The 22,932-nt window shown below is 42.7% G+C and overlaps 1 protein-coding gene across 1 annotated transcript; it reads left to right on the plus strand.

Moving 5' to 3' along the window:
- The first annotated feature begins 984 nt into the window (after nucleotides 1–984).
- Nucleotides 985–18,501, plus strand: C8B (complement C8 beta chain). The gene is made up of 12 exons (XM_088522439.1): nucleotides 985–1,345; nucleotides 2,886–3,039; nucleotides 4,137–4,278; nucleotides 5,012–5,153; nucleotides 7,040–7,172; nucleotides 8,061–8,255; nucleotides 10,111–10,351; nucleotides 11,672–11,800; nucleotides 12,882–13,045; nucleotides 15,302–15,455; nucleotides 16,380–16,448; nucleotides 18,124–18,501. Exons 1-12 carry the CDS (start codon nucleotides 1,254–1,256, stop codon nucleotides 18,273–18,275), a joined length of 1,767 nt encoding a protein of 588 aa, XP_088378565.1. The 5' UTR covers nucleotides 985–1,253; the 3' UTR covers nucleotides 18,276–18,501.
- The last annotated feature ends 4,431 nt before the right edge of the window (nucleotides 18,502–22,932 follow it).

The raw sequence follows: 22,932 nt of genomic DNA on the forward strand, positions 1-22,932 counted from the left end.
TTAACTCCAAAGATGCATAAGCCAATCACTTGTTTTTCAGAGACATGGCTGCATGGTCAGAATAGTGTGGCATAAGATAAATATGACATGTTAAGAAGTATAACACTTAGCTAGGTACCCTGAGGTTGTCAGTTTTACTGTGTTTTAATATATATGGGTTATTTTATCTTCAACATTCCTTGTTCCCATGGGAGTAAATTAAAACAGAGCCTCTATATCATGGAAGCAACTGGATGCTTTTTGCCCAGGACAGGCAAGAGCTCTCTGGTGTTAAAAGCCATATTTGCACAGTAAAAGACTGTGTCCCTGCGAAGATCCTTTCTGCTTGTCTAGCAAGATGCAGGAAGGTGGGAAAACAGAAGATACTGTTTTGTCCAGTAGGGAATGTGAGCCATCTTCTTCAAGGAACTTCTCTGTTTCAGACACTCAGTATAGGTTAAGACTAATTAGGTTTTTCCTCCTTGGATCTATTGGATTATGAGAGAGAGAACAACTATCATGACGATGCGGTAGCTAGCAAACACCCAGACCTTTAACTTGCTCCCAAGCATAATGCATACCTGGAGCCTCTATCTCCTGGCTCAAAAATTAAAGAAAGCAGCAAAGAGTAAGGCATAAATAAGACTCTTCTGTAAGAGAGAAACCAACAGCTTGGAGAAAATAAAGTGAAACCCTGTAATATGAGAAGCAATCTCTTCCCATCACTTCCCTTTGATCATGAATTTCCAGGTAAGTCTGGAGTTTTCTGCCCTTTAATACCTCTTGCTTTGGTTTTAAAGCTGCATGGACTACTAGGTTATCTAACTGGATATCGAATACTATTGGTTTCCTCTGAAAGACAAATGGACACTTAAACCAGAAATGATTTTATACTCTTCTCTGTTTCTAGAAAGCTGTGTTTAATATACTTGTCTCTCTTCTCTTGACTGTTTTCTTTGCAAAGACTTGAGTATTTTATTTCATTTGTTGAAATACTCATTTCCTTTTCAGTGTCTTGAAAGGCGCATTACAAATGAAAGTGTAAATTGCTTCCGAGGTGATCTTCACTTTCTTCCTCCTTCCCAGCAGAAGGCTGTGTGCTGACAACTACTGAGTTTACCTTGTGAATTTGCCAGGTGGTGGGTCGTCTGTTGTTTACTGTGCAGAAAAACGACCTGGTAATTTATCCTTTTCTACTCGAACCATTTTTAAATCCCCTGGCAGACTGAGCCAGAGCAGAGGCGATTCTGAATTGCTGGTGGTACCTGGGAGTCATGAGGACATCACATTCAGCAGTTGCTTTGTACACGGTCAGACTGTGCCTATTTTCTGCAGTCCTGGGCTTCCTAACTGCTCATTGCCTTAGGTAAGTGAGTGTTTCTAAAGAAATATCCATGCAGGGATACGGTAAATACTAAAATTCAATACCGATTGCCTGCATTTGCATTCCATAGCAAGTAGTTGCTATCTTGAGCTATATAGTGAATAACAAAAGACAGTGTTTAAAATTTAACATAGTGCAAATGTATCTAATTTTAAAAAGTAATCCTGTTTGTTAAATCCTATATGATAAAGCACTAAGATTGTGTTGTAGCACAGTGGAAATTCATTTCTTGTGCACAATCACCTAATGTGCTAGGTGCCCAAAAATGTGGGAAAGATGAGGTTTCATCTTCAGGTGTTGGGGGGACAGACGTGGAAAGAACTTGACTAATATTTGTTTCATTCTCTATTAGCTTAATACAATTTGGTCTTTCAGAGGACTGTGGTTAATCAGTGACTGTAATGTTTCTGATCTAACTGAATTTTTCCACTCTTCTCTGAACTTTGAGCTCTGATTTCACGCATCAGTAGGCTGATGAGTTTTTCTAATTCTTTTATTCCATGCAATTCAGAGTGTGCAGTAATGGGAGCCTCTTGCCAGGCATTAGATCATATTTAAAGCTTTAGTTGATGCTATTTCTTATCTTGGTGAAGGAATTGGGGACGCCAGCGAAGTATGAAAAGAAAGTAACTGTTTTAGTTTAGTTTTCCTACTTACAGGAAATAATAGGTGCTACAAGGAAGGTATTTGTTTGGGGTGTTTGGGATGAGGATTTAACTAGAAATACTGGATCCCTGAAAGTCTAGGCAGTGGTTTAGCTGTGGCATCATGGAAGCCCTGAAGACAGTTATCCCATGACTTGGTGAGAGAGTGGTTGGGGTGAAGAGCTGAGGCTCATGTAAGTTCATTACTGGGATGAATGGGATTGATGAGTTAATGACTCTTCATGTGAACTGAGAATAGAGTGTAATGTGTCTGCCCAGCTTGAGGAAAAATACCCTACTTGCAACAGAGATACTTAAGTCTGGTTTTCAAAAATGCTGAGTGTATTCAGGTTGCTTGTGTTGCGGTGTCTGCCATGAAGGTGTTTGACCTTGGAGTTGTTCGTCATGCCTGACAGCGAGGCACGGAAATACTGCCCGTACAGCAGGCAGCAGGTAAGTGGGACCAAGGGCAGGAATTGATGGTGCAGTTTTTTTCTGCTTTGCAGGCCGCTTTGCCAGGTTATTCTGCAGGGCTTGTGCAGCTTGAGATGAAGCCCAGGTTGTTGGCACTTCTACTCAAGCTGGCTAAATCAAACTGTAACTGCCCTCCTGAGTGGTCTGCAAGCTCTGCCCTCGGGCTCCTAGTGCTGCAGGGGCTGGATCTACTCATGGACATTGAAGAGTGGACAGATTTCATACAGAATTAAAACCAGTATGAGGTCAATACTGAAATTAGAGATTGCTTTGTCGAATCAGTGAGGTCTAACAAGAGTTAATTATTTTTGGCATGTAGATTGCTGCATGTATAGGTAGAGCTGTTCTATCCTCACAGCTCAGTGATTTCGCACGCTGAAGCTGTCATGTGTTGTTGAATGTAGTGGTGAAAAGGAGCCCCTCAAATTCAGTGGCACCAACGTGAGTCTGGCCAAAGGCAGGTGGGCCCGATCCGCGCGGTATCTGCCGCAGCCCATCGACTGTGCGCTCTCCAGCTGGTCCTCGTGGAGCAACTGCGATCCCTGTCAAAAGAAAAGGGTGAGTATTTGTGCTCCAAGCAGGGAAGGCTGAGAAAATGGAAGGCCAGACCTTTTCCAGACCTTGTCTTTGTTTGTCCACGGAGTTGGAGAAGCAGCTGGGAGCCCCCGAGGAAAGCGCTCCATTCTGCCAGTGCAGATGCAGGGAAGGTTGCAAGTTTGGGCTTTCAGGTGGCTTTTAGCTCTCTCCAACTCTGCATCCACACGGTAACAGTCCCGCTGCTGTCCTGGGAAGGTCTAAGCCCAGGCTCTTCGGAAAGAGGAGGGAAGCAGAGCCCATTGGAGGGCCGCTCCATCCAGTGCAATCATTTTCTTTAGAAGTCCCGCTAGTGTGAAGCATCCTCAGTACTAATGGACCTTGGTTGACCTGGAAACACTCAGTGCCTTTGAGGAGTAAAATGCTTATTCTTATTTTCCAGAACTTTTCCTGTCCAAAGAACCCCATGAAACTGAGGAAGCAATAGTTGTAGGGGGACAGGCAAAGCCTCCTTAGCTCCCCACCATGCCAGGCTGGCTGGAAGGAGCTTTGCTAACAGGAGCTGTCCTCTGGCCTCAGCCAGAATAATCAGTGCTGGGAGCTGGGCAAAGCGAAGCTTCCTATCAAATGGTTAATCCTAGTAGCTGGAAAAAAAAGGAAGGAGGGATAACATCTTGGATAGAGTAATTGACTATTTCACAGCAGTGTTGTGGGTGGAAAAAATCCCTAGAGGTACAGGGGACCAAGTGATACGCAGACAGAAAATAACAAGGGATGTCGTTACCAGCGTTAATTTAAAGGGAGGAAATAAAACTGAATCCTTCCTTACTCTTTCAAAGACCAACGCTACCCTGTCAGGCTCGTTTAAACAAGCTGTCAAATAAAAGCAAACTTCCCTTCATCCTTTTCAATCCTTGCCTAGTAAAATTAATACTCTCCCAGATTAGAAAGCTTCCAAATGAGATACATTAACAGCATCTCATTTCTGAAGCCTGCCCATTACTTTTTCTTATGGCACTACTCTTAGATCAGTTCTCCCCAACACAGGCTTTTATTAACTGGGGAACCCTAAAATTTGTGATTTCTATACACATGAGTCAATATCTTTTATTTCATCACAGTACAGGTTTGCCCGTCTGGAAAAACCTTCCCAGTTCAATGGAGATCCATGTGATCATTCTGATAAAGAAACTGAAGACTGTGTTACAAACAGTCCTTGCAGAAATAAAGTTAGATGTGAAGGTTTTGTATGTGCAGTTACAGGTAAGTGAGTGAGAAATGATGCTGCTCGGTTGACTTCTGTGATAACACCATCCTGAACTCAACTGCTTTCACAAGAGTTTTTTGCCTGGCTAAAGATATTTTAGAAGTTGACCCAAGTCTATTCGTGCTTGTGCTCTGTTTGTGTCAGTGCTTTGGAGTGACTCTCTTAGCCAGTGTCAGTCCAAAAACTTGCTCTAATGATCCCTAAGATTGAAAGAGTCCAGGACAAGTTGTCCATGGAACCACAAAGCAGGGAAGCATCCAGAGCAGCAGGTTGGTAGGATGCAGCTGGAAAATGTTTTGCTACAATGAGGACTCACATCCAATGCATGGAATACTCCTTACTGCCCTGTTGGTGCCTGTTTGGTGATGGTGGGTCCCCAGGCAGCAGCCCTGGATGCTGAACAGCTTGGGCTGCTGAAACTAAAGCTGTTCTCCCAGTAACGGGCATCCTCGTCCCTGCTTGTCTTCCCTGCTGCCACCACGTCTTGTGAAGTTAAAGAAAAAAAAATTAAATTTGGAGCAAAACTGAGAAGATGGATTTTGGTTATTAAATACGTGTATGGAAAACCTCTGATAAAGAAGAATTATCTTCCAGTTAGTTTTAAACCAACGCATTGCAGCAGTCTCTTCTTGTACTTCAAAACTCTGAGTGAAGGACTGTGATTTTGTAGTGTTATTAGTAAGAATGGTAAGAGATGATTTTATGAGTAATTTGCACATTGCATCCTAGGAAGATGCATTACACGGAGGCTGCTTTGTAATGGGGATGATGACTGTGGGGACCAGTCAGACGAAAAAAACTGCAAAAAAGTTTTTAGAAAGTGTGACCAGAAGATGGAGCAATACTGGGGAATAGAGAATCTGGCAAAAGGGTAAGTCAATGACCTTAGCAGGAACCATCTTCTTTTTTAAACGTACAACAGATTTTATGAGACCTCAAATACTGACCTGAGAAAGGCTGTCATTATCCCGGGACTATGATCCAATAGTCCTTGAACTGTCCTCCAAAGCCCAGGGGGAAAATTCCTACTGACTCCATCAGTATTTTAGAAGGAGACATGCTGAGTAAAAATCAGAGGCATCCAAGTATATAGGATACAGAGTGAATCCTACAAAATAGCATTTTGTAATAGCTATTTTGTAGGATTCAAACATGGATGCAAATAGATCCTGCAAGGGCCTGTGCATGGGCTTTATATTGCCAAAACTTGTAAAGTGAGAGAAGACAGAAGCACAAATGTCAAACACTTGTCAAATACCTACAGGTATCTGCATTGTCCTACACTTCAGAAATTAATTGGTGAGATGGATTCTATATTCCAATTATTTTGCAAAGATATAAGTATAATTAGCCTGAGGTCTATTTCAGTGTGTGGGGAGCAGGAATGTCCTCACTGCCTTTAGGAATCAAGAGACCCCTTAAAATTGTGGCTTTGAAATAAAAAACAAAGGAGAGTATGTTAATATGTGAGGAGACATTTATATCACTCTTCAGCATCTTGGTTTGCCTAAACCCTGGACCTAGCTGTGGATTTGCAGTTTGCACTGTATTAGTCTTGGCAGGGCCAAAATTTCCCGGAGAAGCTTCTAACACTAGTGGAAGATGGGAGAATTTTTGGCCTTTGCTTGGATGGGGCAGGATTTAACCCCTACATGCACAAGCGCCAGCCTCATGGGGAGTTAAATCCATATCTGTGTTGATGACCAGTTTGCACTGGCTCTTTCCCTGGCAACTTTCTGTAAGATTCGACTGAGTGAAGAGTCATCATCTTTTGTTCAGTGAGAAACAATAATTTTTACTTCAAAAAAGAAGAAAAAAATCACATTGCAAGGAAATAATGATAATTTCTTTCTCTGTCTTGGGAGCCATGGCCGCTGTGCTTGTCATTGCTAAAGCTTTGTACTTCCGAGTTTAATCAAAATTAAAAATAATGTCAGACAATTATAGAAACATGCTTCGCATCTCTTTGAAGCTACAATTGCTCAGTAATACGCTTTTAGTGGACTCCCCTGCTTTTCATTTTGTTCTAAAATTAGAATTAATATTTTACGGCTTCAGAGACATTATCATGCAAGTCTCTCTCTCCAGAACGAGGAGGGGCAGATCTAACAGAGGCCTGGAAGACTTAACAGGGCAAGAAATTAACTGTTAGCAGTTTTTTTTTCTTTTTGAGAAATTTTTACTACTGGTTCTTGTTATTATTTGCGTGTGAGTTTGTGGAGATTAGTGCCATACCTTCCCCTAGGTGCTACAGGGGTGATGCTACATTGTCCTGACAGTGACCAGCAGAGAGGTGGGACAGAACCTGCTACCAGTGTCTGAAAGGCAAATGAGCCTGGTTTAATTACCCCATCTGAACAGGTTGCTGTATCCTTCCTGAGCGCAGTCAGGTCATAGTTACTATCCACCATCCATTGAAGCCAAAGGAAAACTCCCCAGTGATTCTCAAGACACTTTTGTTAAAAGATGGACCTAAACTAGACCTGTGGTTGAGCATTGGCCAATTGGCCAAATAGGACTGATAAACCAGCATGAAGAAATGTGAATGAAAGATAAGTCTAGGCTGATGAAGCAGATACCAAACCATCCTTTAAAGACCTGCTGGGTGCTACTGCATGGCTGCCAGCCCAGGAGAGCTTGGGGCGTGCTTGGGCTCAGCCCAGCAAACATCCTTATACCTTTCTCAGCTGTATTATTTGTGCTGCACCCCCAAATCAGTGCTTAAGTTAATATTTCGCTGCTGTGATTCCAATGCAGGTTGAATATTTTCACCAATGAGTTGGAAGGATCAGTTCTTGATCACAGGTACTATGCTGGGGGATGTTCTCCCCATTATATTGAGGACACGAGGTTTAGAAAGCCGTACAATGTAGAAAGATATACCCCAGAGGTAAGTGCCAGATTCTTCTTCTGTAAACAAACATATCTATATTGCAATAATTTAGTGCATACTACCAGTAAAGTTTCATTACTAAAACATTTTATAAACATTATAAAATTTGCGAGATCAGATGAAATAAGATCGAATTTAGTCCTATGTCTAGAATGTCATCGTGCCACATGTGCTATACAAACTGGGACAAGTTCCCTTAAATGAAGAACTGTATGAATGGAAATAGATGGCCACGTTCCCTTGGCCTTCTGATTGCAAAAGCTGAGCATGATCATCCCTGTTCCATCTATACCAGATGAAATAATCCGATGAGAATTGTGACATTAGTTTTCAACAGAATTGTAAAATCCCTGGAGAAACCCACTATGAAGAAGCTATTACCATGCATCAGCTTAGTATTTAAAGCACACTGTATGCATTGTGTGAGAGCCTAGGCACCTCGATAATTTCTGTAGAGCTTAATTGCCTGTACTGGGCATCAAAGATGTACTTCGAGCACATGGTATATTTGGCCTCATTGACTTAGCATGGTATTTTTGAGTGTTGCCCATCAGGAAAGCTTTTCCTCTTCAAATTTTAAACTTATTTAAAACACAGTGGCACCTATGTTTAAGATTTCTGTTTCTTTTCATAAGATTGACTTACTGAGTAAGCCTCAGGTCCCTGCAGTACAGAGGAGATAGTAGCTTTCCTGCTGCTGTAAATGAGGCGTTCTTGAAGTCCTACTGTTAACAATAATGATGCTTTGCAATTATAAAAGGCTTCTCATCTTCAAAGTGCAAGCTTTAATTCACAAGTATATTTGTGTTTGTACTCCCTCCCCATGCTTCAGGTATACCATCACTATGCAGGAAACAAATTGTGTTGTTTTTGCTTTCTGTTTAGACCAAAGGCAAATATGAATTCACACTGACTGAATATGACTCCTACTCAAATTATGAAAGTAATGTCCTGAAGGCAAAAGCTTCACAGTCTAGCTTCAGCTTTGGTATAAATCTGTATTTTTTTGAACTCGGTTACAGTTCTAACGACAGGAGGTTCAAGAAGTTCTTTCAAAGGATGAAAAGATTTTCTTCAACTGTAAGCACCGTTCCACTTAATTCTCTACCACCACGTTCTCTGTTGTTTGTGTGTATATCGATTTGATCCCCATCATCAGGTCAGCAGCCATGACTAGGATAAATGAAATCTTTCCTCCTGATTGGATTTTGCAGTCTGTATTGGTGAGGTGCTCGGCCACAGCTCCTTAGCTCGTGTTTACAGCACCCAGGAGCTTTTCCTTGACAGATCAGATGGGGAGCAGGCTGCTCTGAAATCAGGCGAGATGGAGTGCAGTCTGCCCAGTGTCCTGTTGGGCGTCCATGGTTGGGATAGGAGAATGTGCCACATCACACCGAGGGATTTCATCTCCCTCAGTGACAAGTACTAGATGTCTGGGAAGAGTAAAAGAACGTGTGAGCTGGCTAGGGAAGTCATTTAAGAAAATGAAACTAAGAAATACTTCTAAATGGCCTCCTCTCCATGCAGTAAAAGTGCTAGTAGGAGATGTACAAATTGCCCTTCTAGTCAGGTCTCCATGCTGCACACCAGCAACAGGACGTTGTGCACGGTGACGAGCCAGCCATTGAAAGGTTCATACCAGCCTCTGGGCTTCAGAAGTGGGTCACTCAGCTGGACACTGTTCTTTCATCAATGAACACAAAACAGGATGTTCAATGCACTAGGCAAATGCTACACGAAGGGAAACCACAGTGGTAAAATTTAATTGAGCTAATGAACCTGGGAGTCTGGCATTCCCTCTGCCCTAAAGGGTGGGCTGCACTGAGGCATTTGGAGCTCTGGGTGAAAGAAGAGCAAATTGGATGTTTTGAGGTTCTAGGATTTCTGTGCCTGTAAACACAGCCTAAAAAGCAGTCTGCAGCATGGATGGCCGTTGCCTTTGCGATCACTGCAGAGTCCCATCTCACACATGAAGAGCCATTCCTCTTTTAGGTGGGCTCAGCAAGGCAGGAGCTGTCACTTTAGTAAATGATAATGCAAACAAAGAGGCTAAACCATTCAAGTGTAGGGCAGCCTTGACAAAAATGTAGAATGAAATTGCTAGCAGGCCGTCCGCGGGTTTAATTATAGACTAACACATGCCATTTTACTTTGATTGTTGTGATGTATCTGCTGAATACATCATTTATCAAAGGAGGACAGGCACAACACAAAATACGGATGGCACAATCAGAGATTTGGTCATAGCTGTTATCTGATGCACAATTTAAGCTGGCTAGAGACATTTTAATCTATAACTCCTAGGGCTGTTTTATGAGATTAGTTTTGGGCTTGTGGACATCATCATTTGATTTCTTCTTTCCATCTGTTACTGCTGTAAACAAACCAAGCTCTTGTCAATGGCTAAATAGTAGCACTGATCTATGTCTCTCCTCTCAGTATACAGGAATGGGAGTGTTCCTTGTTGCTATTAAGTTTGCATTTGCTTCCAGCAGTTGGGAACTATTCCAGGGAGTCTACTAGAGACACTACCCGTGATGATATCTGAAGTATATGAGAAGCAATAGATTTGCAATAGATATCCAAGAAGAAACCAATGCTAAATCTTAATTTTATTATCTAAACTGCAGAATTCTACATTAAAGCGCCATTAATGTGCTTATCCTGCTGATCCAAGTAACTGGACACTAAATTCCTTTAGACAGGTCAAAAGACGTCTTCTGTTCCTGGCTTTTATGCTAGAAAGAGGGATCTATCCTCATCTCAGAAACTAATAAAAGTTTGGGCGGGTTTTACTAGGTTAAAAAAAAATCCAGTTGTTAAACTAATAAATCCTGACCAGCGTAAGTGTTTAATAGCAATGAATTACACTTTGTCAAGAGAATTACATCCCTCATTTCCTTTGGATTCTCTTTTGTCTCTGCATTTCATGTAGTCCAGTAAATTTATTCATGCCCGTTGTGAGCTGGATGTTGCCATTTATAAACTGAAGCCCCGGGCCCTGATGCTGCATTACGAATTCATGCAGCGGCTCCAGCAGCTGCCCTCCGAGTACAGCTACGGCGAGTACAGAGAGCTCTACAGGGACTACGGGACCCACTACATCACTGAGGCCACTGTCGGTGGCACCTACGAATACACCTTAGTGCTCAACAGTAACGAGCTCCAAAAGGCAGGTATGTGCATCTTGTGAAAAAGCTTGGGGCTGGATGCAACCTTTCTGTGTGAATAACCTTCCGCGGGCACCCAATCATGGTTCAGATTTGAGGACAGAAGAGAGAAAGTGGAAGAAGTCAACGGTGTTTCAAAGAAAGCCTGCAGGAAATATGGGAGGAAGGGTGTTTTATGGCTGCAAAAAAAAGAGCCTGATTTTCAAAGCATGCACAGCATCGTGGGCTTCGTCTGGCTGTCAAGCTTTGGGTACTGTGAGCTAGAAAAAGGGTCCTGGAATGAGCATTTTCTACGATACTTTTCAGAAGCTGACAAGATGTGTAGATGAATGAGAGCCATGTAGCTTAGCGCTTTTGTTGACTTTGAAAACCTTCAAGCAGGTTCTTTTTATGATACCTTTCAGATGACAGTTTTGAAACACCTTTAGCCTCAGAGCTTTTCCAGAATGTAGGAAACAGTAAATAATTTGCTGGGTGACTCTTTTGTCTGACATTGCTCTTGCTCTTTGACTCTGGCTTCCTTTTCTTAAGAAATGATGGTCGTTGTGTAGGTTAGAACAGTATGACATTAATCAATAGCTGCACTCTTTTATTTATTCATTGGCATGGGAGGCTGAGTAACTGCCTTTGCTCTCTGTTTGCAAAAGCATTTAGTGGACTCTGCTGTGCTGCACTCAGTCTGTTTGCTCTTCTCCTGTCTACGAAGTTGCTAGGTTATGCTATAGGCAGATACAGCCCAGAGGGACAGAATTTAAATTTGTCTTTCAGATACATTCAAAACATTGGCACTGTGTCCAATTTCTCAGGTGTTACTAGGGCTCATCACAAGTAATATTCAGCTCTGCACGTGAAGTAAGGTACATTTTTGTTTGTATTGAATGCTGACTGAAAGCAGATGCTGACCTAGATCAGGATCCTTCAGTATTACCAATATTTCCAGCTCTCCCCAGTTCTGAGCTGGTCTCTATGTTCTTGCAGCCATTTGATAGCTCTAGATAGAATTCAGCTTTCTGCTTCTGAAGCCCTTGTTACGACTGTACTGCCTGTGCTCCGGCACCACTGCAGATCAAGTCTTCTTTTACAGGTCTAATATCACAAGCTGTGTCCCATGCTTGGCTCTGGTACTGCTCTTTCTGCTTTCATTTCATTTTGTGTGGATATGGTAAACATCCCATTACGTGTTTCTTCTTATCATCTCCTTTTTCCTTAAGAAAAAGTACTTAGCAACTCATATTTTCTGTGGATAGTGAGGTAAAAAATAGTACAAGATTCAGCAAATAGGGTGGTTTTATTTATAACACTGCAATGTTTTGGTGTGCGTTTAAGGTTATTCTCTGAGCGATGTCCAGAGATGCACTCAGCATGGCTTTAACATTGGTGCAACCATCAAACAAGTCTTTGTTGGTTTGGGAGTGACTGATGGCACCTGTAAATCCCTTTTAAGGGAAATTGGAGGTAAGTATGAGATGCTTTTTTGGATAATTTCCAACCGTTTTCATAATGAAAAGAGGATTTTGTAATGTTGCCCACCTGAAGGGCCTCCCCACGTTCTGCTCTGAATCTGTTGGCCATCCTCAGCCAAGCTTAACAGAGAAGTAGACATCTCAAAGCTCTTGTTTTCTTGCAATGTTTTCTTTGTTGGGCAGAGAAGATCTCCTCAGTGCCCCCTCCTTCTTCCTAGAGAAAAACAGGGACAAATGAACAGTTACTGGGTTGAGTGGCCAATGCACACACCAGTGTGCTACTTTCTGCACTGCAGGAGGGTGCAGTTGAAGATAAGTGGAGGAAAACTGGCAGTATTAATGGTGGTGAGGAACTGCACGCTGTGGAAGGACCTTCAGCATTGTAGCTGGCAAGAAATCAGTGGAGAGAGTCAGGGTACGTGAGAGAAGGATGGGGTTATTGCTGCAAGGGAGCATGGAAAGCAGGCGCCAGGGCTTCTGTGGCTTGTAAGAGCAATCCATACTTTATATTATGACATTTTATCTTCCATTTCTCAAATAAAATAAGTCTGTCCTCATAAAATGAGCTTCACGTGTTAGTGAAATTTGATCTCACCCCACTAAAGTAAGCAGGACTTTGACTCCTGCCTGCAGTGCGAGCAGAGATAGTCCTCCCTCCAGGTGTCACAGCCTGGATTTTTTAAGTGCTTTTTGACTGTACCCACACAAAAAGATCCTGATCCATTAGCTCGTGATATAATTACCTTATGGTGATCTTACAGGCCTTGAGTTAATCCGCTTAATTTTTCTTTTGACATTATTATAAATGAAAGATAGAAAAGCTACAGTCTGAATAGCACAGCGCTTCTTCCAGGCAGACTCCCATAGGAGTGAACCCTGCTTGTTCATGGAGCAGGGAAAAATTCACTTGAAGTGGCAACTGGTTTGGCCACAAGTCTGTGACACACGTGTGGCCTTTCTCCTCCCAATGGGATGCATCACTCATAGGAACATTCTGCTGTTTGGATCTTATCTGCAATCCACAAAGAGAAATCTGTGAAAAACTGGCCAATTTTCTGAATGTGTGTTTGCAGACAGCACCTACAGAAAGCAGTACGTGGAGGACTTCATCGCTCTTGTGCGTGGAGGAGCAAGTGAGCACATCACCACGTTGGCTCACAAGGACCTGCCGACTGCTGCGCTCATGCAAGAATGGGGAGATGCTGTGCAGTACAACCCCGAAATCATAAAGCTCAAGGTACTGTGTCCATCAGGTCACTCAGCCTCACTTAGCCAAGTGCCCTGGAGAAGTGCGTGTTCACATAAATGGGATTTTTTTTTAAAAAAAGGGGCAATTTCTAAGGCAATTATTAGAACTGTATTGTGTAACATGGTGCCTCTAAGAACAGATATTTGGAGGATCTCAGTTTCGTTGTAATAAAGAGCATAGTGTAGTTGAAAGCAAGTAAAGCAAACAGAATTTTTGCTCTTTCTAATCAGGCTGTGCAGTATGATCCCCTGCTGCCTATGAAGCAACAGACTATCCTCTTTTCTTCTTTATCAACGTATTACTTATCAGAGAGATAGCTGTTAGCATAAGTAGTAGAGTTTAATATGAAGGCCTCCTTTTCTTCAAATTTCTCCTGTCTTCCCTGATTACCAGGGACTATTTAGCAACAATTGTGTTTGATTTAGAATGTCAAGAAGTTCACCCTAAGCGCCTGGATGTTTGTGCAGCTTAACTAAACCTTAAAAAATAAGACATTGACTTCGAAGAGTCAAAGTTTTTTGATCCTGAGCAGATTTACAAATATAAAGCTGAGCAAAAGTAAAATGTGAATGGAAGTATGCTGCAATTCTACTTCATCACATTCAATGTCAGAGTAAGTTCACTCTAAGTTTGAGTGAATAAGGTCCAAGGGAATGTGCTTTCAAAACCTGGAACTAGACTGATAGTGGTAGAAATTGGTTTTATTATTATGCAATTGTTTTTATAATAAAATAAAAATTTATACAAAAATGTCACTGTATAAGATGTTTGCTTCTCCTTGAAATTTCTTTATTTTCATTAAAAAGAAGAGCTAAATACCAAGAAATTTCAAGAAAAGCAAAAAAACAGCTATTTGGCAGTTCTGCCAGTGCCCATCTGTGACTTGTTTTGACGTGATTTTCCAAAGGCCCTGGTCAATTGTGGATAGATATTCCTCAAATATGCAGTGAGGTCTATCAGCAAGAGAAAACAGAAGGGAAATCTTCCATACGAGATTCCACTTAAAGAAAATCTTCACACAATAAATTGCAATGTTCTTCCTTGTCTTGCCCTTTGGTGTCTAGCCTGACATCCATGACCACGCTGTCCAGGGAAAACCACAGACCGATGCATTTTGGATTTACTATCTATAATCTTTCATTTCCATACTGATATCCCTGTGGGGTTTGAAGATCAAAAACACCAGCCGAGTGTGACTGAATGTCAGACCAAGAATGCTTAGTTAGGGAAAACTAAAGCAAATCAGTTCATAAATCATCTGCTGAAGGGACTTGGCAGGTCAATCTTAAGATATTTCCTTATTTGTATGATCTGAATTCAAAAAGCCAAAGTATGGATCACAGGTAATTGATGAAGAGTGAATGTACAGGAACAGGAAGAGAAGGCTTTTTTCTTAAAATGCTATTCTATTTCTAGTATCTTGAGCCTGTCATAGCAATACTGTTATTTTTCATGCTTACGGTATTCCTGTATAGCAGATCTGTTATGTGAGTAGCTATATAGCAAGGATGGGAACTTGGGATGGATCCTGTAATAACGTCTGCCATTTCGCCAGCATTAGTGGATACGTGCCAATTTATAGGCCACACTTATCTTGTTCTTGAAAAAAAAATAGGCAGTCAAAATCCCCCTGTTTTCTACTGTATGTCCACTACATGGTGCATCCTGTTATTTCCAACCAGTGCAAACACCACTGAACCTGTCTGTGGTGTTTATAGGTGAAGTTCACAGACACTCTCTTTGGGAGGCAGTGGAAATCCTTTCTTTGCTTCATAAAACAGACAATCGGCCTTGAAGTACAGAAGGGGTTAAGTTGAAAGTGGAAATAAAAATGTCCATGAATACCATAAACGTGTGGCCCTTCTGTGCAGCTGCCTGAGGACCGAAGGAACTGTTTTGTGGGTGGATTTTGGAGATCCTTTTTAAGCTGGAGTAAGGGAGCACTCACTAAAAGTGTGTTTGATCGAATCTGCTCTAAAATGTCCAAGTCGAGGAAGTGGATGGGAAAACATTTAATGAATCTTCCATGAAGCTTTGCCCTGTTTCCCAACTACCTCTATAGCTGTTGTATTTCATTATGCATTTGAAATGTGTCAGGTATTGGAAAACAGAGGCAGGGGCCCTGTATTCCTGGTACTGGTGCCTTGTTGCTCACTAGCTTTGCACAGCCATTGATGGGAAACCTGTGCAGCACTCGCACGGTGTTGAATTTGGAAATGAAAGCGGCTTCTTTCCTCCCTTTAGGCACAGCCTCTGTACCAGCTGGTCACTCCGACTGACTTTGCCAATGCGATGGCAATAAAAGCGAATCTGCAGCGTGCTCTGGAGGAGTTTGCGCTGGAGAGCAGTTCCTGCCGCTGCGCTCCGTGTCGCAGCAATGGGATCCCCGTCCTGAAAGGTAGAAGATCTTTCCACACCTTGGAGGGAAGCATGGCTAGTAACCTGCTCTTTGGTTTCTCTTATTATTCTTGTTTTGGGTAATGACAAAAATTTAAATCACTGTGTTTGCAGAATCCCGCTCTTCACCAAAGACACTAAAGTCAAAGACTGTAGGGGTGATCATCTCTATCAGATTTTGTGTAAAAATTTGTTCCCATCTTAATTATGCATTAAAAAGTTGACATCTTGATGTCTCCTCCTTTGCTTTTAAGATTGCTTCCATCTTCTTAGAGCAGTACCTACTGTCTCAACATTAATTAGTGTTTGTAAAAGTGTTTTGAAGATGAAAAGCACCATCTAACTGCCAGGAACTGTTATCACTGTCACCTCCCCCAGTTCTAATAGAAGCTGCCCTCCTTTAGAAGCAGACTGTGATTTAAAAATGAAGGAGAAAAATTATTAAATTGATTCAAAACCACACTGCCTAAACAGAGATGCATGATGCAATGAGAGCTTGTAACAAAAGGTCCATTTTTTCAAGTGCCTAATTCCTGTCTGCATCTACAAAAGTCCTGATGAGAGTCATTATCATCTAAATGAATTTAATGCAGAAATGATTGCTTCAGGTATCAGCTAGTTGATTGTAGTACTTTAAGGATTCCTCTCATGATTACGCTTGTTTTAAGTAACTTCTTCAGGATTTGAGTCATGTTAGCCTTTCATTTAGGGTCTTCTCAACAAGAGGTTTTACATGACCGTTATTGTTAGTAAGTGGAAGCTCTGATCTGGGGTCACGCCGTGGGGAGCACAGACCAGTCCTGGGAAGATGTAGGAGAGTCTGCACCTTCCTCACAGAAGATGAAACACTGAAAAGAAATGGATGTCTGTAGGAAAATGTGGCTTGAAGTGAAGTCTGTAATCCCACATCTCTGCTTGCTTTTAGGAACGGAGTGCGAATGCCTGTGTCCCCTTGGCTATAGTGGCACTGCCTGCGAGATCACCAAGAGGGAAGGTAAGAAGGATCTGAAGACAGAGGAAAGCATAGCCCTGGTAAGGGGGACAGGGACATGGCCAGTGCTGTGTGCCCGTATCTCCTGTCTGCATTGCCAAGAAAGGACAAGAAGGCACCATATGGTCTTCATCTGTGCAGCCAGCTCTTACTTGGGTGCAGCTAGTACCAGCTGCATCCAGGAATGATGCTGGGGGAGCTGCCTGGGGATGTCACTGATGCATGGGGAGCAACATGCCCAGGGTTGGCTCTGCCCAGCCCCGTGCATGAGGTTAGGCTCCTGCAAACTGGCACATGTGCTTTGGCCAGGAAACCCCAGCAGAGACTGGTGATGAGGGAAAGGCTGTGGGTAGACAGTGAGAGGAGCTGCTCTAAGGATCGACTCTGAGCTGACGGCATAGTCATAAGATAGACTAGTTGGTTATGACACGGCCCTTAATGCAGTGGAAACAGCGTTTAACATCGAAGTCTAAAGCTTCCTTGCACTTGGAAAGAGGTGACTTTGAGAGCCACATAGACCTTCCTTGAAGGTATATCAAACTACATACCTAATTTACAGTCCAGGGCAAGCCCCAGGTCTCCTCCAACAGCTCAGCCTCTTAAGTTTGTCTCTTTGATACAGCCAGTATTTGCAAAATGGTTTTCCTCAGGTATGCCACTGCGCATTTTAATCTTAAAAACTTATTATGTTGTTCTGCAGCATTTGCTAATGTTTTCTGGCCCCTTTGCATTGTTTCTTTCTTCTGACTGATGTTCTTTACTCCTTCTGGTTTAGTATGACCTGTGAATTTAATCATTTTGCTGTTTACTTCTTCCAGGCCATTAATTTAGATGCTAAATGCGACCGGTTCTCAGGCGTCCCGAGCTCTGGCACCATCCCCCAGTTAGATGCAGTGCGTTTATCATAGCTCTTTGTTTACCTCTTCTGTCTGGGCTTCATTCTGCATGACTGTGTCCTATCCAGAGCTGTCTGAAATAACATTTTAAGACAAGATTTCACAGAGCAGAGGGTCAATTTCATGGGTGTTTCTAAGCAAGTCCGTGGAGTCTTAAACTACGGAGTTGCTTACACCTTGTTCCACTCTGCTTCCTGCGCATGTTATCGCAGCCCTCCCAGAGACTCGCATCCATCCACTTGTCAAGCCAGAACTTCCTTCTTCACTTCCCCTTCCTCCTCCTGCGCAGAGCCTCTGCATTTGCCTCTGTGATTCTCAGGACTTTGAATTTCTGTCACTCACATGCTCAGGGTCCAGAAGAAAACAGTGTAATAGGAAAAGCAAGGGATAGAAAGCTGAATATTCAAGCTGTTGTTCATTGAACAAGAACATGCTAACATTTCCCCTAGCACCTCAAAGTGTGGTTGACACAAGTTGCTCTCTTTCTTATACAAGCTTGGAATAGGTCAGGGAGAGAAATGGCCGATAAGCAAATTTAAAGCTAATTGATATTTTCCCCTTGTCCCTGTATAAAGCATAGTTCGAACACACACCAGAAATGTTCAGCCGTAAAATGTATCTTTAAAATGATGGTTTGCTGCTAACGACTCAAGTATATTGTTAGTGGTATGGACAGGGGCATATCTGTTTGTGTTTGTATATGATTCATGGAAGCTGACAGCTCTTTCCTGTGGAAAGAAATGCTTTATTCTGACAATCCTTTCTGATTTTTTTTCCCCCAGATGCTGCTGTTAGTGGGAACTGGGGCTGCTGGACTGGCTGGTCTGCCTGCTCGGGAGGGCAGCGATCCAGAAGGCGACAGTGCAACAACCCTGCACCCCTCAACGGTGGCTCGTCGTGCTCGGGGCCAGATGTTGAGACAGTTACTTGCTAGAAGGAGTTCCAAGGAATGCACACAAAAGAGATGAGCAGTTTACTAATTGAGTGGAAAGGTGTTAGTTCACTGGCTTATTAAGCTTGGCTCTGGTTGTGGGTCTCATCTTAGGTGCATTGAAGTCAGAAAAGGCCCTGGGACCTGGGTGTGCCTTATGGATCCTGTCTGCTGGACCTGATTTCCAGTGGGATTGAATGTGCTTACCATTTTTAACATTTTGACTTTATTGCAATGGTTAATTGAGACAAGCTTCATCTCCCGCATTGCTTGGTAGCTGTATGATTAGATCTAACATGCACCAGAATGTGGGCTAATACACAGCTTCTGCGAAGACAGCTGTGTCATATGGAGCAAAATACAGCTTATTAAAGTCTAAATCTCGATAAGCACAGTAGTATCTAATGTGACATTTAAAGGAGCTCTACCTCACTACCCCACTTTCCTACTTTTTTTTTTTTTGACCTAAATTGTCTGTCATGTTTGAGATTGTCTTGAAGGAGCAAAAACTGAGTTGTGAAGAATATTCTGGAGAAACGAAGGTATTGGCCTATACATCAGTTGTATTCTTAGTGCGGAGATGAGCTTCCTTCTGCGGGTTTCTGAAGCAGAGCAAATGTGACCTGATGCACTCAGGTGCCTTGATGTGGTTAGTTCTTGGAAAGAGGAGGGAAGGGGAGGGGGAAGATTGGGAAGCAGCTTAGGAATGCTGAAGGGTAGGAGGGACAGGAAGGTCTGTACCTCATGGACCCTGACCAGCAGCTGTCACCCCAGGAGTCCAGCACCTTCCGTGGGAGCAGGATGAGCAACAAGCTTTTATGGAGCTCTTTGGCACAACCAGAATGCACAGAACATTTTGGAACAAAGATAATTATGTACCCCGCAAGTTTTCCACCCTTTGCTACTGCCTCTGCCCAAAGCTGGCCCTGTTTCAATTGCTGATTCCAGGATAACCTGTATTTCAGCAGATAATCTTGCTGTCAGGATTGTAGTCAGGTTAGGGAGATAGAAAGGGTCCACTGTGAAACAAGCCCAAGCCAAATGAATGGCCTGCCCTTCTTTTGGCTCTGAAGTCATGTATTAAAACCCATCTTGAACAGAAGAGAAACTTAGAAGACTGTGCAAAAGGCCAGCCTGGGTGGCCTTGTCCAGGGGCTTCTCTCCCAGTGCTTCGTTGGTTAGTGATGTTTGCAAAGACATTTGTTGTGAGCATGCTGTGAAATAACTAATGATAACTTTGCACCAGGAAAAAGATGGTACAAAGTACAAAGGTTTTCATGAGTGCTTTCTGTTTTCTGGCATTTGCAAGGTCAAGCACTCTTCCAAGGGTTTTTAGCAGTGCCGTAGATTATGATGGGTTGGTATCACCAGTTTCTCTTCTTTCAATCTGACATTGTCTTAATGTAATTCTTGCAAGAACAACTCAGGCTCTCTGACATTTGAACAATGGAACATGCATTTAGTTTTCGTTCTCATGCCGCCTCCACACTTATTGACAAGGTTTCTGTGACAGCTTTAAGAAAGGAAGAGCACATTGCATATGTAAAAGCAGAGTGCTCTGTACTCATAATGGGCTACATAATTGAGCTGCCAGCCCGAAACATTTCCGTTTTGCACTACGTAAGTATTATCACTTTTGTGTGATGGAGGTTTGCCAACAGATTCGTTCAGAGTCATGGTCAAAGAGGTCACTACTTATGCTAAATGTAGTGTTCCTTAGTGGTTTTTAAACGGACTGTGAAGGCTCTGTAACAGAGAACACTGATCACAGGTTTTAAACAGCTCGTGGGTGTCTGGAAAGCATGTCCTGTATTGCAGTTCCCTGCCCTTATTCAGAAGCTTTGATGTGGTCTAAGAAACTTTCTTCTGATGAGCAAATTGTCTTTTGTAAACTGGATCACCTCTGCTGCTCAGTAAGCTGTAGGGAGCAGTGTGAGGCACCCCCCAGTGCGTCCGTGCCCTGCAAGCACAGGGACATGAGGTGACCCGAATTGGAACCGTCCCCTGACCAAAAAAGTCAGGACTTTTTGAAGTGGCAGGATGAAGATCAGCAGGAGAGTTTGAATGAAGCATGATTTCAGTGATGGGTGAATATCGAGCTCATAGACCCAACAAGCCATTCACAAAGGACATAACTTTATTTTGTCCTTGTGATTTTGTGCTTTGTTTTAACTAACAAATGATTTATTATGACCTGGAGAGTAATAAAATATACAATGCTGAGGCTTTTAGTGTTTCATTTTGGTGCATGTTAAATTTTGCTACCGCCTTTTCCTGGTGTCTCTAACTTCCATGGAGGTTTAGATTAATAACCCACATACAAAAACAGGAGAACAGGAGGCCATTTCCATGCTTAAGAATGTTGTTTTGATGGGCTTCTTAGATCCTGTGCTTTATCCCTAGCCTAGACCAAACGTGTCGTCTTAGTACCCTTACTAACCCAGAGAAATGGGCTTCTTAAAATGTGTAGTAGTTCTGCATCAGCTTTGTCACCTGTGCTCCAGCACTGCTCTAATTCTGCAATTGCCCACGGATATGCAGTTTACTTGTGAAATAATGTCAGTAAATCCAGTGAAGAAACTGTATTTTCTCCATCTTTCTGCTTGAAGACACTGCTGCTGTGGTGTGTTCTGGATCCTGTAAATAAGGCTTTGAGAGCTGCCAAAATAGTAATTTTGGTAAGTTGTAATTGTCACATTTCAGGACAGGAAAATCAGATTGGTGTCCCGTTTGGTTTCATTTTCTCCCTGTTTTTCCATGCTGTGTAGACATTTTACATTTGTTCTTAAGGCTGGGACATGGTCTAAGCTGCGATTTGGGATTTGTGAAACCCGGCTGGTGACTGCAATGTTTATAAATTATAGAATTTATAGGATACACAGGATGTTCTCTTATTCTACTCTGCTGCCATCCAGGCCTGTGAGTACCTCTAGAACAGAAATCTGGTTTACAGAGAAAGTAACAGGCTCAGAGACAGAGATTTCCTTGAAAAGTGCCAGGCGAGTCCAAGGAGAGGTCCAAACACGGCCCGGATTTCCTTCTCCTTGTTCTTTCATCAATAGACAGGCCAGGGAGCGTCCAATAGAACTTCTAGTTTCTGGTCAAATTATGTCTTCAGATTTTCTTCCCGTTTTAATATCCCCCTGCTTGGGTAAATCAGCACGGCTGAAGACAACATTATTACCATTATGAACATTTTTTTCTTGGCTTACTTGTAGTGCAACATGTACAATCCCACTGTGTTGGACATGATGCCATATCCCAACAGAAAACAGTCCCTCCCCAAACTCGTAAGAATCTAGCTTTTCTTTGTTTCCCTTTATTTATTGATTTGTTGGTAGGACTGAATGTGTTGTTTCTCCTGCAGTGCACTGCATATATATGGAACGAAAGGCAATGATTTCAGATCTGCTTCTGCTGAGGAATTCTTGCTTGCTCTAAAATCCCAGCCTGGAGGTGTCCGGGTAGTCGGCGTGACATTGACCCCGCGGTAGGAAACGGCTCTGTCTCAAGCACTGCCCTTATCTGCTCTCCTGTTCACTGGTTATCTGGAGGCTGCACCTTGCAACCTCAGGTGTATTGTCATCAATCATGTGCTCTTTTCTTTTGCGTCCTGGTTCCTCTCTGCCCTTCCTTTGTTAATAACCCAGTTTGCCTATATCCATAAAAATATCTGATTGTGATACCATTTATCCAAAGCACCATACATCCATCATGAACTTATGAGAGAGATAAACAAGGTCTCCTGGGAAATATGCCGCGAGAAATGTATAGGATAAATAACTATATCAAATGTGTGTCAGCGTGCAAGGGGGGAAAATCCATTCATTAAAACCAGGGTGGAACTGCACTGTTTTATTGTAGCCTCTGAGCTTTTAGTTTAAGAAAGAAACGTACTTTTTGCCACTTATCATGTCTAGCACAACTCTCACGCTGGCCACTTCAGCGTGAGATGTATTAGCTCCATTGACTACCATTGTAAATGTGTAATTGCTCATAATCTGCTTCTTTTCTTCTTTTTACAGCCCTTACAGGCAGCTTCTTCCTATCCCTCAGCTTCCGCTTCCCTGCTTCCGAGTTTGCCCCGAGGGACAGAGCGGAGGCCGGGATGAAGCGCAGGGCTGGAGCGGGAAGCGGGGGGCTAGGGAGGGATTTGGCTTTGGCATTTGATCCAAACCTCTGCGTTTGCATTTCATTGCCCGTGGGTGCGAGGTGCGTGACGAGCTCTGCCCTGCATGTATCCCAGCATTGATGTCCATGCTCCAAAACTGCACGTTCCAAGTGGGAAATGAAAAATGCCAGGCAAATCCCAGCTTTTTGCCCTCATTTATAGGTGCTTTGTGGTGACATTTCATGTTCGGTTTCTTTAATCACTTGGATTTATTTTCTTTCTGCGATTCCCCAGCCTGTGATCTGTTCTTCTAGAAACAACTCACGAGATGGGGGTGCAGGTTGCCTTTTTGCAGGCCCCATCACTCCCCAGCCTTGAAGGCACCAAATCTGTATTTTCATTAATTTCTTCCCTCTGGTCACAAGCGAGGCATACGTTGTTTTCTAACTAAGATGACTTTTTACTCATTTACTGGCAGGCATTTTCTTGAATCCTAAGCAATATATGTAGAAGTAAAAATAGCCCGTGAGCCAAATTAATCCTTGGTGG

This window comes from Tinamus guttatus, unplaced genomic scaffold, assembly GCF_059628265.1.
Source record: "Tinamus guttatus ecotype Peru unplaced genomic scaffold, ASM5962826v1 Tinamus_guttatus_pri_ptg000153l, whole genome shotgun sequence".
NCBI lineage: Eukaryota > Metazoa > Chordata > Aves > Tinamiformes > Tinamidae > Tinamus > Tinamus guttatus.

Excerpts from the sequence above, each read along its gene's own strand:
- C8B (XM_088522439.1), top strand. The coding sequence starts at position 1,254 with ATGAGGACATCACATTCAGCAGTTGCTTTGTACACGGTCAGACTGTGC. Across the intron at positions 1,346-2,885 it reads CTAACTGCTCATTGCCTTAG|TGGTGAAAAGGAGCCCCTCA; the intron begins GTAAGTGAGTGT and ends TGTTGAATGTAG. Across the intron at positions 8,256-10,110 it reads TGAAAAGATTTTCTTCAACT|TCCAGTAAATTTATTCATGC; the intron begins GTAAGCACCGTT and ends CATTTCATGTAG.